Source organism: Ischnura elegans, chromosome 12 (assembly GCF_921293095.1).
Source record: "Ischnura elegans chromosome 12, ioIscEleg1.1, whole genome shotgun sequence".
Taxonomy (NCBI): Eukaryota; Metazoa; Arthropoda; class Insecta; order Odonata; family Coenagrionidae; genus Ischnura; species Ischnura elegans.
The window spans coordinates 5,629,122-5,652,959 of NC_060257.1; the positions used below are offsets into that span (position 1 = coordinate 5,629,122).

Sequence of the window (23,838 nt, forward strand, 5' to 3'; positions counted from 1 at the left end):
TGGCTTTCACCAATTCATATTTCATTAGCGTATACGAGGGTTCCTTTTGTTTTTGTCAAATGCAACATTATTTGTGTGAATTATATTTTGTTTAATTGAAAGTGTTTGAGTAAGTGTATTGTTCTGATTCCTTCACGGGTCACCTCAAGGAAAATATCCCTCACCCTTCCTTTCGCCCCGTCCGTTTTCCTTCCCGTAAATGCGTGTTGGACGAGTGCATCAGCGCCCGAACGTCACCCATCAGTTTGAATCGGGAACCCCCCACCCGCAATCATCTTCACAGAAGGGGAATATTTTTTTTATTTATGTGAATTACGAGAAGTGAGTGGCATAGTTTTGTCCCGTAGGTCCCATGCGGGAGGGATCTTCGCGGATTTGTATATTTCTTTTTATTTTTGTGCGACGTCTCCCCCCGGTTCTATTGTGGTATCCGGGCGAGTCGGGGGTGGGATGCCACAATATGCATGGCTCCATCTGACACTGGCCTCAGTCTGCTGCCCACGTTTCGGGTGATCAATCAGAAGTTGGTGGTGCCGAGACCCGGCTGAGGTTGCACGCCATATTTTAAAGGGTTGGCCTCTGAACAAATGACCTGAAGAGTAATATTCCCCACCTGCAGTAGCCCCAAACTGTTGCAACCATGCATCACTGATTCCTTTCTACCCACTACCGTTGGTGGGAGGCCAACACACACACAGCACCACCTCAAGTAGGTGGCGAGAAGATGAACCTACTGTCCTTATAAAAACGCAAAATATGTACCAGAGTTTGAAATGCTGTATCTAGGTTACAACTGTATAGGTTGTAGTGAAAAGAACAAAAATAAAAGAAAATTTATTTCTGTTTCCTTACTGTCATCAGAAACTTCCATATTTTAACAGTAATTTTATCCGGTTATGAATGAAAAAGTTATGGTTTTGATGCTTGGAAAACAGTATCTGTACTTTGATCTCCAAGAACTTCTCCATGTATTGACGTGTTAATGCAATAAGGGCTGACTGCAAATTTAAATTTTCTATACGTCTTTAAATGATGAGAATAGAGTTTTCATTCATTAAAATTTTTGCCTCTCATACAATTATTATTTTTTCTCTTTGATATGCATCCACAAGAGTCATCTCCTCCATTATTTTGACTATCAAGTCAATGCATGGAGAGGTTCTTGAAAAATAAGCAATCAAAGGGGAAGTACTGTTTTCAGAGCATAAAAAAGTACCTTTATTCATGCATAGCTGGATGAAACAATTGTCAATGTAAGGGAGAGTTTTAGATGATACGAAGAAAACATACAAATAAATTTCCTTTCATTTCAAATTTAGTTCATTACTATCAATCGAGTAGCGACTGTGATACTCAAAGTCAAAATCTGGTGTCTCAATTTTTTGCAAGGACAGTGAGTACCCAATGGTAGGTGACAGAGGATAGAATGAAGTCCAGTCGTGACCCACTGCAATCTGAACCAGGGAAATCTCATGGGAAATTCAACTCTGCAGCAAATATATTACTCAATACCTGCAGTGTCCCAGGATGATGAAAAGATTAAATTACCCATGAGGATGAAGCAATCAATGTAACTGAAACTATATTTAATACAAACTTTTTAATAAAACTAAATAAATTGATTTATGATCTCAATGATAAGATCGACAGCTGGAGAATCACATGCAAAAATTCACTCGTCTTTTCGTACCAATGTGGTCGGTAATAGCAAACACTAACAGCAGCAAACATGGGCTCCAAAATATTTTCATCATAACAGGTATAAATCTTCTACAAAATGGCTGAATCCACGCACTCATGAGCACTTCATCCTGTTTTCTTGGGCTTGGTGAACACTTTCTTCCTTTTCATCTTACGACGAGATATTTCAAGTTGATGAAGTTCAGAGTAAACTTCGGCATATATTTCTTGCTGATCTTCTTCTGGAATTGTTTTCCTAAAAAAATCAAATTCACAATTAAAAAACACGAAGAAGCATACGAAACTTTCACCACTGAGGTAACAATTTCCCATCAGTAAATCTTCTTGACTAGATAAGTCAGTTGTTCAATGATAGAATATGTACAAAGATAGAGATAGGTTAATCATACAAAAGAACCTTAGGAAACTTTCAGTGGACAGCCAAAAAAAGTTTCATACGTGAGCTTTTATGTTAATGGACCGTGAAATCCTTTTGAATCAGGTCTGCAATGTTTCCAGATTGCAATTACTCATTCGGAGGCAATAAAATGAAGCCTAATAATCTCATGTACTCACAGGCAACACCACAGATGTTCATGTTACCGAAAGAGAAAAACTTAGATTTACATTCTTGAACAATTTTTCCCTAGGTGGAATATCTTGGTCTAATTGTTAGCATTTCTAGCACTAGAATGCTATATCATGGGACTGGAAAAACATGTTTTGTAACTGAATTAGCCTTACTTCCTGATTTTACAAATAAGTCTGTAATATCCTGACTTTTCCCTTATTTAACTGACTTACTCATCTTTTCTCTCTTCACTATCTCAACTCTGCTATTTTATAGGGTCTGTTCCTTAGTAGGGTGGTATATCAAAAGTAGAGCCTTCCACAACACCACCCTCAATAGTAGACAAACAGTAGTCATTACACTTGCTATCAGCATCATCAGATGTTAAGCAATTGCAGAGAGCAAACATACAACTTCCAACAAACAATACAAGCATACTAACACATACCAACCAATACTTCCAGATTTCCACTCAAGCTAATACTAAACTTTCCAACTTTAACCAAAATGTAATGCACTTCTCTAATACTCTAAGCATCATATACACACCTATACTCCTTGACTAGATCATATTTTTCCCACGGGGTGGCTAGTTCCTCTGCACGCTTGAAGAATTTATCTGGGAGGTCTAATTCCTGGATGCCTTGTAGATTTTGCCTTTCCCATCGTTCTAGCCATGGCCTTGGCTTCAAAGGAACCTATTAGAAAAACATACACTTGTCAGCATATGAAATCAAACAAATCAAAAATGAAGGTTTGTCACGTAAAAACCACAGAATTCCCAGTATTCTTTTTTGTCAGCACTGGAAACCCTTTTAATCAGAAATGAAGTCTTTAAATTATTCTGTAATGTACCATGATATTACATTTTTTAACTATTTTAAATCAGGACAACTGTTACCTAAATATTTCTTTACGTTGATCACATTTAAAACAGGAACATTTAAAAATAGTTTTTAGCAATCCATAACATGCAATGAAAATTTTAATCAAAAATAAAAAATAATAATACAAAAAGAAAATTCATACTTGAGAGAGCCACAAAGTTGCAGTGCCACTGAGAATGGCAAGAGCAATAAATTATCTGCATAGCAGGCTTTCTCCCTATTATAACATTGACCCAAAGGTCTATTTTTAGCCGAGTCTTAAAACTTCCTCTCAGAAATCGTGAAGAGATTTTTCAGTAATAATTTTAGGAGAAAGAGAGGGGATAACAATAAAATAAAGTACTGAATTGGAAAAAAATACATCACAACATGAAATGCAGTTTTTCAATGCATCCAATTCAGGGCTGTACTATGAAGCAAATTTAGTAACAAAATAAGAGCTCAGAGAGCATCCCCAGTCCAATGAAAACCTAATCACACTGTATGTTTTGTCTTTGTACTCCTCGTGCTGAAGTCAACACTAAAACCAGGATTTACACATTTTATGAAATTTTTCTTTATCCTATTGTCCCAAGAAAAGTTTTTATTCTCCAAAGTGCTTTTATTGAGATATATTAATTCTTTTCATCAATATTACTTTGATTATCGTTCACTTTAAGTCCATAAAAATTCATAATTATTATATTTCAAATCCACTGGTTTGGTAAAGTTCCATTAAATCCAAAATATCCTTCAAGTGAAAGACTTCAGGTTTTCCTGGTGAGTATGATAGATGACACACATTCAGGTTTCCCACCGGATCAGATTTTTGCTCCATGCCGGCGACATTTCCGCAGCTTACTCCACTCCTTTGGGAATGAGGACGACTGCAGAATAAACTGTCCAAATGGTCGGCATGGAGTTAAATCAGCCCCGTTGGAAGATTGTGTTTCATTCTTCTTCAAATAACTTCTAATGTCGCATCATCTTTGTATATATGACTGTGTAATAGTGGAAAAGAGTTTAGAATTTTTGGCTGCCATTTATTATGACTGAGGAGAATTATAATGCTGTTCCACGGAATGTACACTAACAATAAATACCTAAGATGAAATAAGAGCGTCCTGCGAGATAGGCAACACGGCGAACACAAGAGGATCTAGAGGTTGCATATTCTTCAAGGATAAAACGCTGTTTCAGTGCATTTCGAGCGTATATAACCCTCACGTATGGAATTACCTCGTCTGCTTTGTCCTCACTCACACCTTTCTTTCCATTCTCGTAATATGACGCGATCTGCGCATGCGCAAAATACCGCATCGAAAAGAAAATTGGAAAGCCAAAGGATTGCTTCCTATTTTCATTTGAAAGCAACGATAGAAAGATCTTTATTGTTTAGTCAACACCAATCAAATTAATAAGAAGGAAATACGTTATGAGGATCGTGACTTTTTTCGATCAGTAGTCACCGGACACACATAATGGACGATTACAATTCAAGGCAAAAGAAAATTAAAAGTGAAGTTCACACAACAAAGCCTGGAAACATTAAATGAGATTTATTTCTTTAACAGTTATTCTACTTCAACTTTCTATTCTCCAGAAAACAATTACATCACCACACATCAGGTGAAATAGTGAAAAGAGAAATACCTCAAAGCATTCCCTTAAAATAATTGCTTACGAGTTTCCTCTGCCTTTCTGAAAGAAATGCAAATTTCAATGGTACCAGACCAGAGCACTTGGCAGGGGGTGCCTCCTGCATGATGGGTCTCTTCTGCACTGAATGGCAGCTAAGATCATGAACTACCGCCTAAGGCTTAGGGTTAATTATGCACAGCCATTGCTTAGTTGATCAAACTGCTGTGGGTGGGAAGTGAGTGGAGGGAATGATCAGTTTGCCATTCACACTCAAATGCACCAGTGCTCACTCAGTGGCATACCACGAGACAGACAGTAAGTGCAATGAGTTTTACACTTCAAATAGCACTCTTTCCATTAGCTCTCACCCACAGGAACCATTTCACGTATGCAACGTAATTGAACAACCTAATCGTGTAAAGGCATGAATCGCATGCTAAAACTAAAGGTGGCAAAAATTGCCTGTGCTCTAATTCTAAAATGATTGCATGCCTGATTTAAAAAAAACATGCAACTTAAAGATGGGAAATTTTGTGGCCTAGATAGATCATCATATGGTCTATGTGCCAATCCAAAAATTCTTAGTTTTCTGTGATTTTTGTTGAATCAGTAGGAGTCCAGATATTTTTCCCTTGAATTGGGAATTTCTTAATTTAGAATCCATCACTCAAGTAAAGGTGGAAAATTGTGAAGCCTATTTAACAGCTGAACCAGCCATGAGTATATGGGTAGCAGGAAAGGTTGCCATGTGTCACTCTGCCAGTCTAGAGTTCATGCTGCTCTGCAGTACACCCTCACCTTCCTTTAAAATGCTGTCACTTGGATGTGCATTGTCAGAATTACCAGGAAAAACCCTTCCTTTTATTATTCCTCAAAAGGATTAATTGAACACTTTCTCAGCAGAACGCATTTGTTTATCTCTGGTCGTAGGTGCTCTCCTTCCTTATCTGGCAACCTTGCACCATATCAATCACTCAGCCCTTCTACTTGTCAGGAGACAACTTTGGTTGGCTCAACTATAAAGTCTGTTTTACACGGGGCGTGCACTTGCACCGTCTGATGTGTTTAAGAAGGCACAATCAAAATTGCATCATGTATGTAAAGTGGTGAATTGCTAGAACACATGCGAGAATGAGTGGATGAGAGTTGGCAAAATAGCCCATTCCATTTTTGTTTGTGCATTCACGCAATTCCACACCATAAAGAGAAGTTAATGCAGTTCTAAGCTGCAAAATTCCATGCCCCGTGTTCAACAGCCAAAACAGAGTCTACACAATTTTTGATGATTACTTGAGAAATGGGTTATAAATCAATATTTTCCCAATTTAAGGGTAAAATACCTAGATTTTAACGACGGAAATCTGAGATAGCTAAAAATTTTTGGGTTGGGAAACACAATGATGATCTATCCAGGGTATTCATTCATCTATAACTTTTCCTTTCATTGATAAAAATCCCTAACTGAAATGTGCTATCCTCAGGGTACCTGAATTTTGTTGACAGGAACCTGTGCATCTTCAGGAAGAGGCTCCGGCTCCATATCCAATGGAAAAGTGCTGTACTCTGGAGGTGAATCACGCAGATACCTCAGGTGGTCATCAAGCCGTTTCTCCAATCTCAAAACCTCAACTTTATTGATTTTGGGATCATACATTTCAAACTTGATCTCAACACCTGAATGAACATAAAAAAAAGCTTAGGTTGATAGCATGTGATCATATGTTTGAAAGCCTGGTGCACAATAAAATGAGTGGCTTAAATGTTATTTTTTAACTCTACACTAATCATCTACATAATAACAAAAGGAGAAAATGAAAGTTATTTCCCACTGCACTGAAGGTAGACCCAGTATCTTAACACTGGTTAGTGACACCTTGGGGACTTCGTAGAGGCCCCAGTCCATCCAAGATAGAAGCTTTAGTTACACTGCCTGCATTGTGCATGCTTTTTTATCTATTTTCAAACACATCCACAGTCAGGCAATGAGTGCAGAATGATACATTAATTTCCCTGGTTTTTGTTATAGAAAATTTATAGTTTCAAGGAGTAGCGTCGGAAGGTATTAATTTGATAGATTATTGCAGCTTGAATACGAATTTTGAATTATAGCCCACATTATTTCCACAAAAATTAAGCTAAATTTCAAAAAAGAAATGAAGCTAGGTAAAATCGATGGTTAGAATCTACAACAATTCACAATTGATCAATAAATCTAATCAACCAACAAGCATCATAGTAAGAAGTCATCTACACTCCCTTTAAGTGATGCATGTAGTCAACATATTATTATATGATCAATTTCATTCAAGCATAGAAACATAACATACAACTGGACATCAACATCAGAAAAATGCATTACTTCAAAAACAATACTGATACAATTGGACCAAAAGGCCATAGCAAACTGTCTTACTAGACAAATCTATAAGTGAAGCAACCATACCCTTACTCCCAACTCACAGTTGCCGGACGTCATGGAGCAAATGGCCAAAGCCACATGAAAGCTCTTTGATGCCCTTAAGTAAGTTCTATTAGGCCTATATGCACGTGATTGCCATGCATTCCATAAAATGAGCACAAATAAAACCAGGCCGAAAAGTGAAGTTCAGCCAACATGCATTGGAAAAAGTGTACAATGACATTTGGACACACAACTGGTAAGAACTATTTGCTTTATTCTTCAATAGACACTAGACAAATAAAATTGAATTAAAGCTCAGTTAATTCCAAGCCAAAGGTTGGTTAAGACCAGGTATAAATGACATTTATCATGGCTGCCAAGAGTGAGTTGAAATTTAAAATTACTGAACACTAGATGTATGCCATTTGATGGCAACGGATTATATGTTGGACACTCAAAATTTATTCATGCACGTATTTTCATGAAAATATCCCATTTCCTGTGATTAGAGGCAAACTGAACTTCAACAAAATAGTATGATTTCCATTCCTTGATATGGTCATTTTCTGCTGTCATCTGATAACCTATTTTCACTATGGAGTTATAACTTACAATTAGATATGTCTTCTCAAAATTACATAACGACTTTAATTGCACTAAAAATTAAAAACAAAAAAACCGTAACATACCGATAAATGAAAAAAAAAGGTGTTGCTGTTGATCGAAAAACGAACTCACCTTGATTATCAATAACATTACGTAAAATGAAGGATGCACGAAGACCGCAACCGGCACGCTCAATGCAGATCCCGACGAATCGATTGGATTTTGATTGAGCATGCTTGTCGGCGAATGTTACAGCCAACACCGAACCTGGTAAAACATGGTGTTCAAAATTAAATAGCGATGTACCCACAAAGTTTTCATGGTTGCAGATAATCTAAATTGTTCATACCAACATAAAATTCGGGGATATCTATTTCCACTCTTCGCATAAGCATATCCTTCCTTTCCAATTTCTCCCTAATGTCATTACGCCATTCCATTTTAGGATCCGGCAAAAACTCGGGGTATATGTGTCTATACGACGGTGGGGCTACAGGTTTCCTTACATCAGCCGGCTCCTCTGAAGTTTTCGCTGCATCCACCGTAGACAGAAACAACATTCCTGAACACATTTAAAAAAATATTATACAGTTTGCAGATAAAATGAAAAATAATCAATATGCAACCTATATCTACCAATATTATTACTGGTTACAATAAATTACCTTGCCGTCTAACAGGAATTTGGGTTATATTCACATAACTGGAAGTAACATTTTTAACTATTCTCCTGAGAGCCATGGCTGACTTTTAATAATACAGAAAAAAATTATCGAAAAAATACAGCACGTAGTCACAGTGCCAAAATTTTCTTAAAATTCCATCGTTTGCATTTCCACCACTACCCAGTGATTCCTACGATTCCTACACGAACTTCGTGCGCAATCTGATGCGCAACAATGCGCCTTTATCACTAGAGCCACCTAGCGGAAATATTCGACGTCAGTGAGTAATCTCAAAATCTTCGATCGACGTCTTGCTACTGTCGTCAGAAGCAGACTAGATCAATTCCGGAGCTGTTTTCTCATTGCAGATACTGAGGTCGTTGAAAGTTGATTATGCAGGTATATTCGCGTTATTAGTGGATATTTATATACCATTTCGTGGCATAAAAGAAGCGAAAATGGATATGTTTAGTGGAATTACGAGTCAGGTGAGTAGCTGGATGGGGAATAAAAAACAAGAAGGAGGTGAAGTGCCCCCGAAACCAGAAGAAGAAAATGTGTCTTCTCCAGTTCAGGAATCAGGAGAATCAAGTATACCCCCTGCAGATAATAAAAAAGAAAGGTATGACCATCATATTGATTTTTGGCGCACCAGTATTATCTGCAGCTAACACGATTACGCTTCTATAGTGTTCGATTCATTCTAATAAATTTGCTTCATATGAATATGTTTTAAGATCGAGCGATATGAAATGTGATTAATTACTAGATCTCTGTGAAATAATTTATTTTTTGTCTATTTTGTTCTACTGCGTTTTACGGTTACTGTAATGTCACATCCATCGCTAAATTACTTTCCAGCCCCACGAAAACCAGCAGGTTAGAGATGTTCGCTAGCGTTAAAAGTCAAATGACAAGTTGGTTGGGAGGTAGTAACGCTGCAGCCGGGGAAGCGGCGCCTACAGAAGAGGGTTCGGTCCCAGAGCCCAGTGAAGAATTTAAAGCTGACCCCTTGGCCTCCGAAAAGCCAGCGAAAAGCTCGCCAGCAGAAGGAAAAGAAGATGACGATTCAAGGTAAGTTAATAGAGCAATGTTTCAATACCATTAATCATCATAGGAATGAAATAATTTTTCTTTTCATATCCATCATTATCCTATCGTTCTCTGAGTCAATTATTATTTATGCCATTAAAAATCCTATTCATCTGCATAGAAAAATTCTGCTGCTATGAGCATCAAATCCAAAGCCCATTACGATTACTTTAGGTGTTGAAATTCCTCTGCATTTCTAACTTGGTGCCTCAATTTTTTCCAATGAAATTCTTATTTTGTTATTTGTAGGAGATAGGTATTTGGCTGATGACCAAGGTGTTTGGCATACTTTTATAGTTTAAATTCCTCCCCCTCTTTAACAATTCATGTCTCCTTGAGTGTGTGAGCATGATTTTCTTTCCGTTAATCATTGGAGTTATTAATTTGGGTGGTAGGATTTTGGATTGTAATCCAGTCTATCCAATATTCAGTGAATCTCATCAAGTATATATGATGCCCATTTTGCTGTGCTTAATTTTTATATGTGATTGGTGGTGTGAATCTTTTCCTCATATTGTTTTTCTTTTTTCAGCTTTTGTCTAATAAAAATTGTGCAACTGCTTCACTCCATGTTCTTTCTTATTTTTGTACTTTGTCACTTTTTCCTCTATCTTCCTGCAATGGCTGTTGTGGTAGGTTTTGGTGAGAATTCAGTCTTTATCTGTTTTCTAGGGTATTTTTTTCTTTGCTCTGCAAAAATATTTTTTTTGCTATTTCCTTTTGTAATCACCTTGGCCTCTGATAGTGGATTTTTGACATAAAGAGTTACATACCTTAGCATTCTAGCTAGGCCATGAAAAGATATTTGAGGTAGTTTCCAAGTAGGTGGCATTTTTCTCTCGCCTGGTCAAAATAAAAATAAATGAATAATGTTAGGTTTAATATGAAGTCAGTTCCTTATTGATTTTTCCCTGATCATATTTTTTGTGTGGGTACTTTTTTCTCGTTAACTACCAACCTTCAAAGTATCATTTTTTTAGGGAATTCAATATTCACTGCTGCATCTCACATCTATATCTTTGACCTCTCGTTCATCAACCAGTATCCTCGTTGCAGTGCTTTAGAGCATTTTGAAAGGGGTAACAATCTCATCTGCCTCAAGCAGATGAGATTGCCTGCTGTTATCGATGGGTTAAAAAAATCATAATGCAATTTCCAACAGTACCCATAGTTTTGAAGGCATTTACGTGGCAATTACTGCTAGATGTCTCCTCTGTTGGAGCCAGTTTGTAACTGTCATGTATGATCACAGTTCTTCGTCTACAAGTGAACTTAAAATCCAATTAACTCGATTATTGATGCTTCAGAAAACACCCTTAGTCTTCCTCCAATGTCATCAATGAATGAATGCTCTGCTTCTGAGGACAACTTAAAACAATGAGAGATCAGGCATTATTTTTTGAAAGTTTCGGATTGTTACAAAAATCTTTAAGCCTGAACTCAAAGGCATTCGATGTACGTTCATAGGTCGAAGTCTGTGAATACCAGATCTCTTTGAGCCCTAAGATTCATGTGAGTGTGATAGTTTTCAACGACTGTTTGATGTATCATAAACCAATCTTTTAGTTTTTGTCCTCACTGTGCAGCTGGTTTTAGTAATGGCCGCAGTCATAGTATATTGGCTGCTCCAATTGGGGTCATACCATCCACCACCATTAACATTAGCTTTAAAATTTTCTGTCCTGTCTTCTTTTAAATTTTAAACCAATACATCTTGCATCATATTGCAGCTAGTAGCAACAAAGCCAGGTCAGATAAACCTTGGGCAAGTGCAAATATGCATTCTACAATATGTGGCAAGCACATGGGATCAGTTTCAGAAAGACTTAACCTGTAAACTAAATAAAATACAAAGAAAATCTGTGCAATCCCTTAAAAATTGATACGAGTGTACAGAAGGCATCACCCAGCTGTTATGCAAATTAGACTGGGAGCCGCTGAAGACTGAGGCTGCATGTTAGACATTTATTGCTTGAACAATTGACAATAGATATCTTTCAAAGCGACTCAGAGAGCATCATATGAGAACCCCACCACATTTCCTGGTCTAACAGCAATGATAAATTAAGAGTGACGTGTTGCCAAATTTAATGAACATAAGGTACAGGAATTTTTTTTCCCCCAAACAATAAAAGACTTCAATAAATGCTTGGCAGGACTCAGTGGGCCCATCGCCTTCCTTAATTTTTTATCTTTCTTTTGTCACTAAAGGCTGTGGTACAAGGCAGCTTTCGGGTGTATGTAGATGTATATGAATATCTTGAGATACATCCTAGAACAAGTGTTGTCATTATGGCAATGGTTCTTGCACACCCCAGAATCTTTGAACTTGAGCAAGGTCAAAAGTCATGCAATTTAGGCTTAAGGCATCATTGATCTTCATTTTTCTTCGAGTGTTTATAAAATAATATTCATGAACAGCATGGAAGTTGATTTGTCATTGACTCGATGCGAAAATAATTTTTCGATTTCAGGAACTCCCTTGATAATGTGGGAAGGGTGGCAATGCTAATTGCATAATAATATACTAATTTCTTCTACAGTTTGTCCTCAGGCTTTCAAAAACATTGAGTTGCTCTACTTTTTCTTGAATTATTCGAAGGAGGATATTCTCAGAAATTTTCATGAATATTTGATTAGATTCTTGAATTTTAAAATAAATGCTTCAAGACAGCTTTACTTCATATATGAAATGAACAGCGGAGACAACAATGCACCGAGTAATGTTTCCAACAAAGAATGCATTTTTTGTGAACAGGCAAATTTTTATTTGCTGTATTTAGGTCGCTAACTGAATTTGCTCTAATGATGCATGCAACATTTTTCATAGGAAACCCAGATTGTGCTAGTGCATGCATTATGTGAAGGCGCTGGTGTCTCTTCGAAAGGTTTTGGGTCATCCTAATGAGAACATTTTTTTAAAACTATTCCCAGTGGATTATTTGAAAGTTGAATTGGTTTAATTTTTGTTATATTTTACTTTTGGTGTTGGATAAGTGTTCGTCTCTGTTAGTTGTGGTATTTCACCTGTATGACTTGCTGATAAATATCCAGAAGAAAGAACGTCTGTGTACCAAAGCCTAGTTTTGGTTTAGTCTTCTGAAAACTCCAATGAACCACCTACAGTTAATGGAACTGCATATTCCATACACCAAGGATGAAATGACCTCAGCAGCAATTTGGGATTCTGGGTTCAAATCCTCGATTATTCAAATGATATTTTCGTGGCAATTTTCACTTACGGTGTAAATACTTGACATTTGTGTGTATGACTGCGTACAAAGTTGCATATTATGTGCAGAGTTCTGCATATTCTATGCCATTTATTCCCAGCTTACGTATTTTGGATTATTTATTTGCTTTATTTGTTTAATCTTATGGATTTAGTTGAAAAAATCTGTTCTCTACTCTGAACTTGTGGAGCAATCCATTGGTTCCAATGAAATCGCTCACCAGAAAAATTTTCCACTCCTAAATGCTGGCTCCTGAATCTTGAATTTGATATTTTCACTTTTGTGGGCACCATGATGGATAGTGGCATCTTTTTTCCACAGTGCTACTGGCGGTGCCGATAGTGACGCTGCAGGCTCAGAAGGTTCCCGAACCCCAGGTGAGGAAAAGGATGGAACGTCTACCTTTGGTGCGGCCGCAGGTGAGTGATAGAATTTCCAGTTTTTAGATGGGTTCTTCTTTTGCTCTCATTGCCTCTCGGTTCTTCCTAAGAGTATTCCTGGGCCTTCTTCCCTTTTTCTCTTGAAATGGAGTTCTTCGTTGGAATCTCTGGTCTCATCTGCTAATGGATTATGGTATTTATTTTGAGGAATTTTCCCTGGCAGATCAAGACACCCTGATGCATTGTAAAGCGTCTTGACCGATTGTGCTGGCACCACTTTCTGTCTATTCCTAGGGTCAACCAACAGTGGTAAAAATGAAGTCATCCCCACATCATTATTCACTTTTTCGCAAATATTTATACTCGGTTCCAATTATATTTGTGGTTGAGTGGGCCGGGGTGAAACAAGTGTGGCATGGTACACGCGTTGTGCATTAATCCTGGATGCTGTCGGTGAGAGCGGCTGATCAGTGGAGTGGAGAAGTACAGAGAGGTACGGAGACATGAAGGGAACTTGACAGTGCTTAATGTCCATACTCTAATCGACACTTGTTGATGGAAAAACATGAACCTCTGGTATTTTAGTTCCGTTGTCGTACAAGTGTGCTAGAGTCATTACGGATAAAACCTCATGGGATAATTGTCCACATCAGAGTGTGGTTGACCCCAAAGTTTTTGAAGTCTCCCTTCAGAGCATCGGTCTGGAAACCTCGGGGCCACCCAAACTCTGATTCGGAGAATTAAACAAAATGGTTATATTTGTGATGACTATCTACAACAAAAGCTTTTCAAAGAATTTACTAGTATATTTAGGCAGGAGTTGAGATGGTACCTTACCAGGAAATAGTTGGCCACCCCACTGATTGATGCTGGATCTTGTGTGAGTGAAAGGCATACCAGTGCTGTGAGTTCAAATGGAAAAATGGCTGAGGTAAGCGTGCGTGTTAGGTTTGACAAAAATCAAGTAAATTAAAGCGGCTAAAAATTAAATTAAAATATGACTGAGGCCTCATAGACACTGAATTGACTGTATTACATCTGCTTTAATTTAATTCGTAGCAGGAAGGTCACATGCTGAAAAAATTTCCTCTTAACAACAAAACTAATGGACTCATAATGCTTACACGACGGTAGGAGTGAGAGGAATTAAATTTCTAAGGCACTTGGCCATTGCAGCTCTGCTGTCCAAATGGCTGTGGGGGAGTTACGTACATATAGGGAAAATTTTCCTTTGCCTACCCTCACTTGCTTTGACCATACCCCCTCACCAACAAACATATTGGGAACCGAGTATAATGTGATTGATCCCAAGTCGGCCATCAAGATTTCATGCGGAGGCGATGCCATGGTCATCTTTGCAACTCATATTCAAAAGTGCACTGTGCTGATTAGAGATTTAATACTCGCCATTAGATATCATTGCGAATAGATGGATTGATTACAATGGCTCCTTTTATAAGTATGTGATATGGCATGTGATAACCTCTTGGAAATTGCTCTTTTCTTTCATTCATGTTAAATAGTGCATACCCTAAATCTTGGAATGATATATATATTCACTATTTGTCATGAGTGTTTGCTATCAGATTACAGCATGATTTCATTAAATTTTCTTGTTGTTTGCATATCAGTTATATCTTTTAATCAGGTCTTCAAAGTTAATTAGTAAATTGTTTTGTGAACACTAGATAATTTTGACCCAGAGGATAATATTCTTATGCCAAGCCTCTAGCATTTGTAATGGATGATTTTATTGATGTTGAAGTATCCCATAGTTTTGCCCATTTAACTTTGGTAATTATTGATTGCGTAATGAATTCCTGTCTGTGTACTTTGATACCTCACACTTGTTAAAGTAAGAAATTCATTGAAGGCCTGTTTGAAGAATAAAAAATATGAATTAGTCGTTAATTTGCCGATAAATGGTTTTCTTTGGTAGTTTTGAAGAGTCATGCTTATTGCAGTTTTAACGCTCTTTTATTTTGACCCATAGAGTGTGTGCTGCCAGACACACTTCATAGAGCCCCCTCACTCACAACTTAGCAAAAACAATGTATGAGATGAGAAGGAGCTTGAACGAAAGCTTATTTTTTCTTTATTCATTTCTTTTTGTGGTCATTTTTTATACTTATTGTGTGATTTTTAAGGATGTTGACCGATCAGGCTAATGACTAAACGGATAATGTAAGTTGAGTACACTCTTGAAGTGAATTCCTTCGCTTTCTTTTCATTTCACATATATATATATTTCAATTTTGTCTTAAAATGATTTTCAATTTTTGCTGTGTGAATTGTGTCTAAGTCATTGAGGTATTAAGTTCTGAGTTATTAATGCGCATGTGTGGAGAATGTTGTGCAGTTCTTTTGCTATTTCAATGTTTTTGAAGTCAAATACAACTAATTTTATCATGTGGGATGTTTGATTTATTAATTCAGATGAGTTTGGCTGGGTTTGTAGTATTCCAAGTTACAATTATCTTTATTTTGGTGTGAGAAGGGTTTATTATATTTGTCTCCAACATGACTTTTCAGTGGTCCTTGTTTTTTTTTAAATAAATTATTGATGGCAATTAGCAATAATGTTGTATTCTGAATAAATAATCGACTCACTCGATAGTTCACACTCGTCTTAGCTTAACAGGCATCAATTTTAAACCATGGTCTCAATTTTATTGTGGGTTATCTTTATTTAAAACATCAGTTGCTTTGTCCTACCTACATGTCCTGTACGTGATTGCACGTAGGGCTTAGCTTCCCGTGAATCCACCTGCATTTGACTTAGACACAGAGTGATACAGCATGTGCTCATATGACTATTTCATTATATTTCCAGTAGAATTTTGTTTTAATGGTCCATATCAAGTTGTTATGCCAAGTACTCTCCGTGTACCTTTTATAAGTCAGTATTATGGAACGTAGTTAGTTGAAATTGATTATTCCCCACAGTTTTTGATAGGGTCATTTAATTTGTCCCCCATTTTTTCATTCAAACCTTGGCTATTATGATTTCTTGGAAAGGAGCATGTCCTTTGTTGAATCAACTTATTGCGGAGTAAGTATGAACAGCAGCTGATGAGATGTGTGTGCATTATATCTTTACCATTGTTTTATCTCATTTTCAGTTTCAACCAAAGCAATCCAAGGCGCCAAGTCAATTGGCAACTTCCTATTCTCTGCTGTTAACAAGGCGGGAAAGACAGTCAGCGAAGCTGGAGCAAAGATTAAGAAAACAGTTGAAGAAAATGTGAGTACAAATTTTTTTTCGCATGCTTATACACTGCATTCTTGCCTTGTGGAAGCCCTCTATCGGATGAAGAGAAGTTTTCAGTCTCAGCTTATAAATAGAGGCACAATCTTTGCTAATCACCAGTATGCCTACTTGGGTTATATAATTTTTCTTTATGTAATTGTTGTATAGGTAATACAGAACAGTCTAGCTTTTTCAGAAGACATAGTTTTAACTTATTTACGACATAGTTGGAGTCTGTTCTACAATTATGGAAGTTGAATAAGCTGAATTCACTGTTGCCTTTTGGGAGACTTTGGCGATACCACCTATTTGTAAGACTTACTCATGTAAGGATACAATGGAGTATTTTCTTGAAGGTGGATTCATTTTTATTAAAAGAATTAGAAGTTTTTTTACTGTGGGAAAAGACATCTTACTTCAGAGATCGTTGTTGCATATACCTAGTTAATTTCCTGTTTTTTTGGATGTTGAATATGTTTGGTTAACCCCAAATGGAAATAAGATGTACAATTCATACATGTATCACTTGAAATTTAGGTGAATTGGATATTATCATTATTCCGGAGATGTGTAATGAGCATCGCTTTTTTTTAGTTGCATTGTGATAAAAATTGGAATCTGTCCATTGAGTAAGTTATTAGAAGGCTGAAAAATATGAAGTGACAAGCCTGAGCAGATTAGGATCCTTGTTTTGCATTTTCCATTTCCCTTTTTCGAGTCCTTGTGATCGTGAAGGATTAAATTTAAATGCAGGTAGAGTGTTGGTATTTAAATCAGGTGATTCGGAAGGGCATAGTATGAGCATCATGTTTTTGTCCATTCCCTGTAATTTCCAGAATTAGGCTAATAATATCTATTATGAAGGCTGCTGGTGGAAAAAAAGTTCAGGGACGTTCTTGCCCCCATTTGCTGCAGTCTTGTCTCATAGACCAAACGTTGAGGTCTATCTACTCGAGTACTATGATCTGCGATGTATGTATAGTAGATAATTTTTCTGTATTCTCTTTATGGCATTAAAAAAATTGGCACACTCCTCTTATTGGCATTGAAGGACTCAAACATGATTCAATGGGTTCTTAGTTTGCTCTGTGTGATTTAAGAGAGATGTACCAAGAAAAGATTGATTTTTATCGTGTGTTTTTTTATCCCCACTCGTTTAATACTGTTGTAACTGTCAGCCTCTGTGCATTTTGGAGTTAAAGACCCTAACTGTTTGGGTTATAGATGCATATAATGTGATTGGTGATTAGGTAAAGAGATTAAAGTGACCTTTTGGTACAAATTTTATTTCATACGTAGATAATTATTTTTTCCACGCTGGTTTAATGCTAAACTAATTGTTAACATGTATCACTCTATGGAGTGAAATAATCCTATCAGAGTCGGAGAGTGCTGATGAAGAGGAAGAGAGATTGGGAATGTAGAGGAATGTAAGCTGACAAATTTTTCACTTTGAATTTATAGAACAAAATAAATCAATTTTCTTTAAATTGATGGCACAACAGAATAGTTGGAGCTGAAATAATCAATCATTTGAGTCTTATGTGTAGGTTAGGGAATGAGATTCAAGCAATCTATGCTAGCAAATATTTTGTATTACAGTGCAACCTCGATATAACGACACCCCACGGTGCACCAATAAACACTCGCTATAGCGAATTGTCGCTTTACCGGAGGTGGAGCAAATAATAGCCCATATACCTGTTGCGAACAGATATACAGGAAATGGAGTGGTGCGGCGACAGATAAACATCTATCCGATAAACGTAAGCATAAATCCAGACGAAAGGCGATGTTTTTTTGCATCACTAAATTTCCTTACTCAAATAACGACTAACTATTCAAACAATTTATAAGCGCCGCATTGAATAAAAATCATGCAAAGCATTGTTTCGTCAATCATTATATTTATCGAACGACAGTTTACCACATAAACTTGAGACTGAGCACTCCATTAACTTCATTTCAAACAGATCGCTAGCAATTACAGAGGTTAAGGAGTCTTGATGAAAGTCTTCCGGTGGTGAAACCCTCGCTATGGCGAGAGCCATCACCGAAAGGGTCTCGTAAAAACGAATTTTTTAACACGCTTATTATAGGGTCAATTGACGGTGCATCGGCTATCTCTCGTAATAGCGGGGGTGTCGCTATAGCCCGTACTCGCTTTAACGAGGTTCCACTGTATTTAGTTCACTTTTATCAAAACTCATCTTCTATGAATTGATGCCAAAGCTAGCCTTTCATGCAGAATGGAAGTTGATAGGACCGATCACTATAATCTAGGATGCCTATGAGGAAAGAGGAAGAGAGGCATTGATTTTTAAGCCAGCTGTCACCAATATTTTTACGATATTATATTCTCCATGTGTAAGTGGTATTATTTATTCACTCTTTCTGTGCTCATGTACATAATGGTAATGCTTTAACGTGCCATAAGGTGGAAGAAAATAGCATTTGGAGTCTTTTGTTCAGGTCGTGAAGGGGATTGAGAATAAAAGTAGAAGTTGAACCAACATGTACGTGCAAAAATTTTGTATTATTTGTGCACCACATAATTTATTCCCCATATTTTGTGATTTGATGACATAGGTAGCATTGTATTCGTTGTGTTGAAGGGTTGAAGACTAATGTATTTTTAGTATAGTGTGTAGTGTAGAAAGGGAAGGGGATGAAGAATAATGATAGAGATTTAAGCAACCTATGCTTGCAAAATGTTTAGTGTTTTTTGAAGGCTCCATATTAGGTATTTATTGCCTGTGACTTGGTGGCAATTGAGTGTGGTTGTGGGGTTGTAGGGCACAGCCATTTGGGGGAGTAGTGGGGTGGTAGGGCTCGCCCCATCCACAAGTGGGCGCTTAGAGCCATACCCTTGCCCCTCCACAACCCCATTCTCCTCCCTGTACCCCTCTGCACCTCCAGCACCCCACACCTCCTGCTCCCTTTAAATTTCCACTTTCTTCTCCAACCCAACCCCCTGTATCCGCTGCCGCCGCCACCAGTTCGTTCTTAATGGACGCTCCGGCCCCTCCATTTTCCCTCTGCAGTTTCGCCCCCCCCCTCCCAACCCCCTGCACTATCTCCCCTCCGCTCCCGCCAGAGCGCCACTTTAATTCAATCGCCTCCGGGGAGAGGGGGCGGCAATCGCCAATATTTCGGGACCTCTCTCTCTCCCTCCCCCCCCCCCCGCATCTTTTCCCCGCGTCGCCCCTTTCGCGAATATTACAAAGGAGAGAGAGAGAGAGAGAGGGTTCTTCTCGTACAGTCCTGGATGTGCTGTCTCCCAGAGGAGCCTTTAAATGAATTTTCAAAATGCCGGGCCACTCGCGACAGTTCGGGCGATAATCCCGACTTTCTCGGAGGAATGAACCGCAGTGGGTTTTTCCGTTGCGATAGTTGCGTTGGAAAAATAACGACGGCTATTTTGAAGCGATGACGTCAGGAACTCGAGTGCAAGGTTTGTCGCCGATTCTCCTTCGACTCCTCGACCTTTCGCAAGGAGCTCGCGTGGTTCATTTTCTCGTGCACTCATATCCATCCCTAAATCAAAGGTTGTCCCTCAACGAGTTAATGAACCAAATATCTACTGACGTCACACACTCATGAAATATAGTCGCGGCAACTTGACGCCTAGGCGTCTTGTGGTTCGTTGTCTCTTGCACTCATACTACATCCCTCGATCAAAGGTTCGCTCTCAACGAATTCATGAAACAAATATCTACTGACGTCACAAACTCATGAAATACAATCGCAGCCACTTGTTTGTTCTCTTATTTCACCCGTAACAAGCGCGTGGCCGAATGGGTTGGATTCATTTTTCATCGTAACTTGTCCCTCTCTTCCATCTACCGGATTATCTCAATTAATGGAGATTTCGGGTATTAGTGGTCTATCCAATGTGGCTGTTAACCGAAATTTATATATCCGTAATTATATGACTTATGAAATTCAAACGTTTTAATGATATTCCTCTTGAGTACAGATTTTATGTATAGAAAATATTGATAATAAATTAATCGCTGTTAACTCATGGTCGCGCTCCACAGTCATCGACTTCGAGAAAAGTCAAAAACCAAATAAGAAGTTACTGAGTCAAAATGTGCTGTTGCGAAGAGTAAACCCGATGGCATATATTTCGTATTTATTTTCCTTATACAGGAGTAATTTCCTAATTACTTGCGTTTAAAGTACGGCATCCATTGCTAGTCACTTTTATTTTACTTTCAGAAGGCGGATAATATGAGCGAGTATTACAAGTGATGGGCCACGAATTTTTCTATTTTTTCCTTTCATTCCTACATGTATTTAATGAATAAGTGTAACTATCAACTCCTTAACTTTGCAATATAAGCATTTATAACACGTATATTATTATGGAATGTAGAGCGGTTATAATTTTGTTGTATTCGGACATACAGCGCGCTGCTGACATTTCCGAAAACAGATTAAAAAGCGAAAGAGACGGTAAAGGACCTCATCTACCCAATTATCATTTTCATGCACCTTTATTGGTGATGGGTAGCTCGCGATTGATTCGTTCAAAGTGATTGAATCACCGAGTGAGTCAAATGACTCAAGAGTCATCGATCGGAAAGAAGTTGATCACTTTAGGCTTCCGATTTCATAAAATCGATCATTACAACTACCGGTTACATTCTGATGGTTAACTGCGTTTTCTGGTCGATAGCATTTTTTTCAGTGCAGAGAAAGTTGAAATTTTGGATCACAAGCATTTTTGTGATTTGCACGCTATGAAAACACTTGCTAAATTATTCAGTTGTTATGAGTCTTCGATCGATTGAACTAGTTACAGAAATGTTTCCGTTTGTGGGAGGGTATTTAGAGAAAGGGGGACACCGTAAAACTGTTACAGTTCTTCAGAATGATATTTACCTTCAATGGGACCGTGAGCGAAGACTCGCTTCAATCATGATTACAATGTTTAATGTGGCAGTGCCGAGGCATAATCATCGCTTCAGGACACCAGGAGTGAAACCTACCTGATGGTATTCTAATGCCGTATTCATTTACGATGAAGATATGTTCTGGACTGTTGTACAATTATTTAACGAGGAGCATCAATTTAATCTGTCTTATATCTCGTAAAGCACTCGTCTCAATTTAAGAAAAGTATAATATCATGCAGGGAAAGTAATTCTTAATAACTTATCAAGTATTTACTGAAGTTTCTCGTCAAAAACCGCTGGGGGCGTACAGACAGCGTTTCTCAGATGTTAAGCGAATTAGGCTGGGAGCCGCTTGAGACTCGGAGGCTACGCGATAGGCTTAGATTGCTTGAACAATTGAGAATGGATATCTTTAAGAGCGACACGGAGAACATAATATTAGAGTCACTCTATATTTCCAGGTCCGATAGAAGCGATAAATTAAGAGAGATGTTTTGCCGAACGGATAGATATGGGAAATCTTATTTCCCCCGAACCCTAAAGGACTTTAATAAATCCTAATCCCAACTTCGTAGAGCACTTAATTTTTTTTGCGTAGACGGCTGGTGTCCTAACACCCCCTGCCACACACCTTTTAGGCAGCTTGCGGGGTATTATATAGATGTAGATGTATCTCCCTTGGCCCTACTGTCTAATGTCTTTAAAGGAATGGATATCCGCTGTTAAATGTGATTATCAGCCATCAATCAGTCGATCATTTCACTGCCTCCGGTCCTTTTATTATTTTCCATATTTGATCCCCTTCCATCACAGAGTTCTCGCGGATTAACGGTTTTATGATGCCTTGGATTCATCAAGAGTGATTGAATGAATCGATTGAATCACTCCATAGTGACTTGATTCATAAAGATAGAATCTCCGAGAAGAACGACGTTGTCCATTTCTGGTCACTCGTCTCTCTGGCCTCCTGGTCTTCGCGACGGAACTCAAGTGCGTAGTGGATTGCGTGCCGAAGGTCGCGAAGGTTTTTGCGTCGTTTTGCTGCGTCGCGCTTCTTGGCGCACTGCTTTTTATAACTCCCTCTCTCTCTATCTCGCCTCTTGCGACCGTGGGAAGTGTGTCTGCATTCTTAGTTGTGACGGGGAAACGTACGGACGGAGAATCGGCGATTATGGAAATCACTACATCACCGGATTACGAACTCCCCATTAACATCGGGGTGCTGTAGCAGTCGACTGTTAAGCCTGAATCGCACGATCGATGCCTCCGTCTCTCCAGTGATTGGTTTTCGTGGACCAAAAGAGTGATCCCTCATTGATCTATCATTTTCTGAATCACCCATTGCCATTGCTTATTCCCTCACTCACCGTATTTACAACAATCGTCCAATTAAAATCAAAGCCGTGGCGTCACAATCGCTGTTAGCGGCCGTGTGTTCTGATTGGCTGAAAGGCGGTTTCAGTGAAAAAGGGACGTGCCGCATGACAGAAATATGGTCGGGATTTCCATCCCGGGATCCTTCGCGGAAAATTAATGCGTAAAGCGATCATTTTTCCGCCATAATTCAAATTGTGATGATTCTCTTTTAAGAATTTTTGAAGTATAATTAGGTATATCTCCATACTGACATGTTAAGTAATATTAATTTTATTTTCACACAATACTTACATTTTATGTGGCCTAATGCAACAGTTGGTGACTCGTCACAAATAGCGAGCTATAGCAAATTCTCATTACACATTATCAAAACATCTCTTTATGATTGCATGAATTAAAAATACACGTTGGTCATGATAAAATGAATGAACTTGCTTTAATTATGAAAACCCATTGGCTTTTCCAGTATGTATTTACAATTGGCAACATAGGTATATTATCTTGAAATGCAGAGAATATCTTCATTAGGAGAAAAATACAGACAAGGAAAAAAAGAATCAGAGGAAAATAATTGAAGGAGGACATTTCTGGAACGTATATAATTGATACTTTAACATACAGTAGATTCATATCCAGGTGCCCTTAGTAAAAATGCATATATAAGTTTGCGTAAATTTATTTCCAAATCACCAAAATCATGTCGTTATCAAGATATTTCTGTATTGTGTAATAGGTTTTTTTTAAAAGAAATTAGCTTATTATTGCTCCTGAATGCATTGAACTAATGGGCACGTTTTTTTGAAGTGAAACTCATTTTGATTGCCAAGAGGAAAAAAATTGAATGGCAATTAATGTGAATTTCACCGCCGTTCGCGTTGTCGTAATGGAACTTACCACGATGCACGTTGAAATCCTAGGAGAGGAAAGAAAGAGAGAAATTTTCGCTGAAAATCGGGGAAAACTGTTGGGATATCAGGCGGGCGCTCAAAATGCGTGGCAACCCTGTAATTACGGCCGTTTCGCCTCGTGTATACTTTCCCATTTGTATATATATATGTGTGTGTGTGTATAAGGCTGCCCGAATGAAGGAAAAAAATGGCTCTTTGCGCTCATAATCTGAATAATGAGCGAAGCCTCTGCCCAGGGCGCCACGGTAATTTAATCCGGCCCTG

The 23,838-nt window shown here is 38.1% G+C and overlaps 2 protein-coding genes across 7 annotated transcripts in view; one reads left to right on the forward strand and one right to left on the reverse strand.

The window, feature by feature from the left end:
• Positions 1-1,581: 1,581 nt before the first annotated feature.
• Positions 1,582-8,638, reverse strand: LOC124169807 (39S ribosomal protein L19, mitochondrial). Its single transcript, XM_046548576.1, has 6 exons — positions 8,431-8,638; positions 8,115-8,327; positions 7,898-8,032; positions 6,245-6,432; positions 2,801-2,949; positions 1,582-1,936 (listed from the first exon to the last, which is right to left on the reverse strand). Exons 1-6 carry the CDS (start codon positions 8,504-8,506, stop codon positions 1,807-1,809), a joined length of 891 nt encoding a protein of 296 aa, XP_046404532.1. The 5' UTR covers positions 8,507-8,638; the 3' UTR covers positions 1,582-1,806.
• A 93-nt stretch (positions 8,639-8,731) lies between these two features.
• LOC124169806 (synapse-associated protein of 47 kDa) overlaps positions 8,732-23,838 on the forward strand; it is a 76,066-nt gene continuing 60,959 nt past the window's right edge. For 4 of the 6 annotated variants that reach the window (XM_046548570.1, XM_046548571.1, XM_046548574.1 and 1 more), the window contains exons 1-4: positions 8,733-9,052; positions 9,292-9,504; positions 13,077-13,174; positions 16,258-16,379. In XM_046548570.1, the coding sequence (XP_046404526.1) occupies positions 8,889-9,052; positions 9,292-9,504; positions 13,077-13,174; positions 16,258-16,379 (597 nt within the window). In that variant the 5' untranslated portion in view covers positions 8,733-8,888. Of the gene's footprint in view, positions 9,053-9,291; positions 9,505-13,076; positions 13,175-16,257; positions 16,380-23,838 lie in introns of all 6 variants that reach the window. The other 2 variants (XM_046548573.1, XM_046548572.1) reach the window with 2 other exon arrangements.

Bases quoted from the DNA above. Each gene is read 5' to 3' on its own strand.
- LOC124169807 (XM_046548576.1), bottom strand. From the start codon at position 8,506: ATGGCTCTCAGGAGAATAGTTAAAAATGTTACTTCCAGTTATGTGAAT. The intron at 6,433-7,897 runs GTGAGTTCGTTT...ATGTTCATTCAG, and splicing joins TAATGTTATTGATAATCAAG to GTGTTGAGATCAAGTTTGAA. The intron at 2,950-6,244 runs GTACCCTGAGGA...TTTTTCTAATAG, and splicing joins TTCCTGTCAACAAAATTCAG to GTTCCTTTGAAGCCAAGGCC.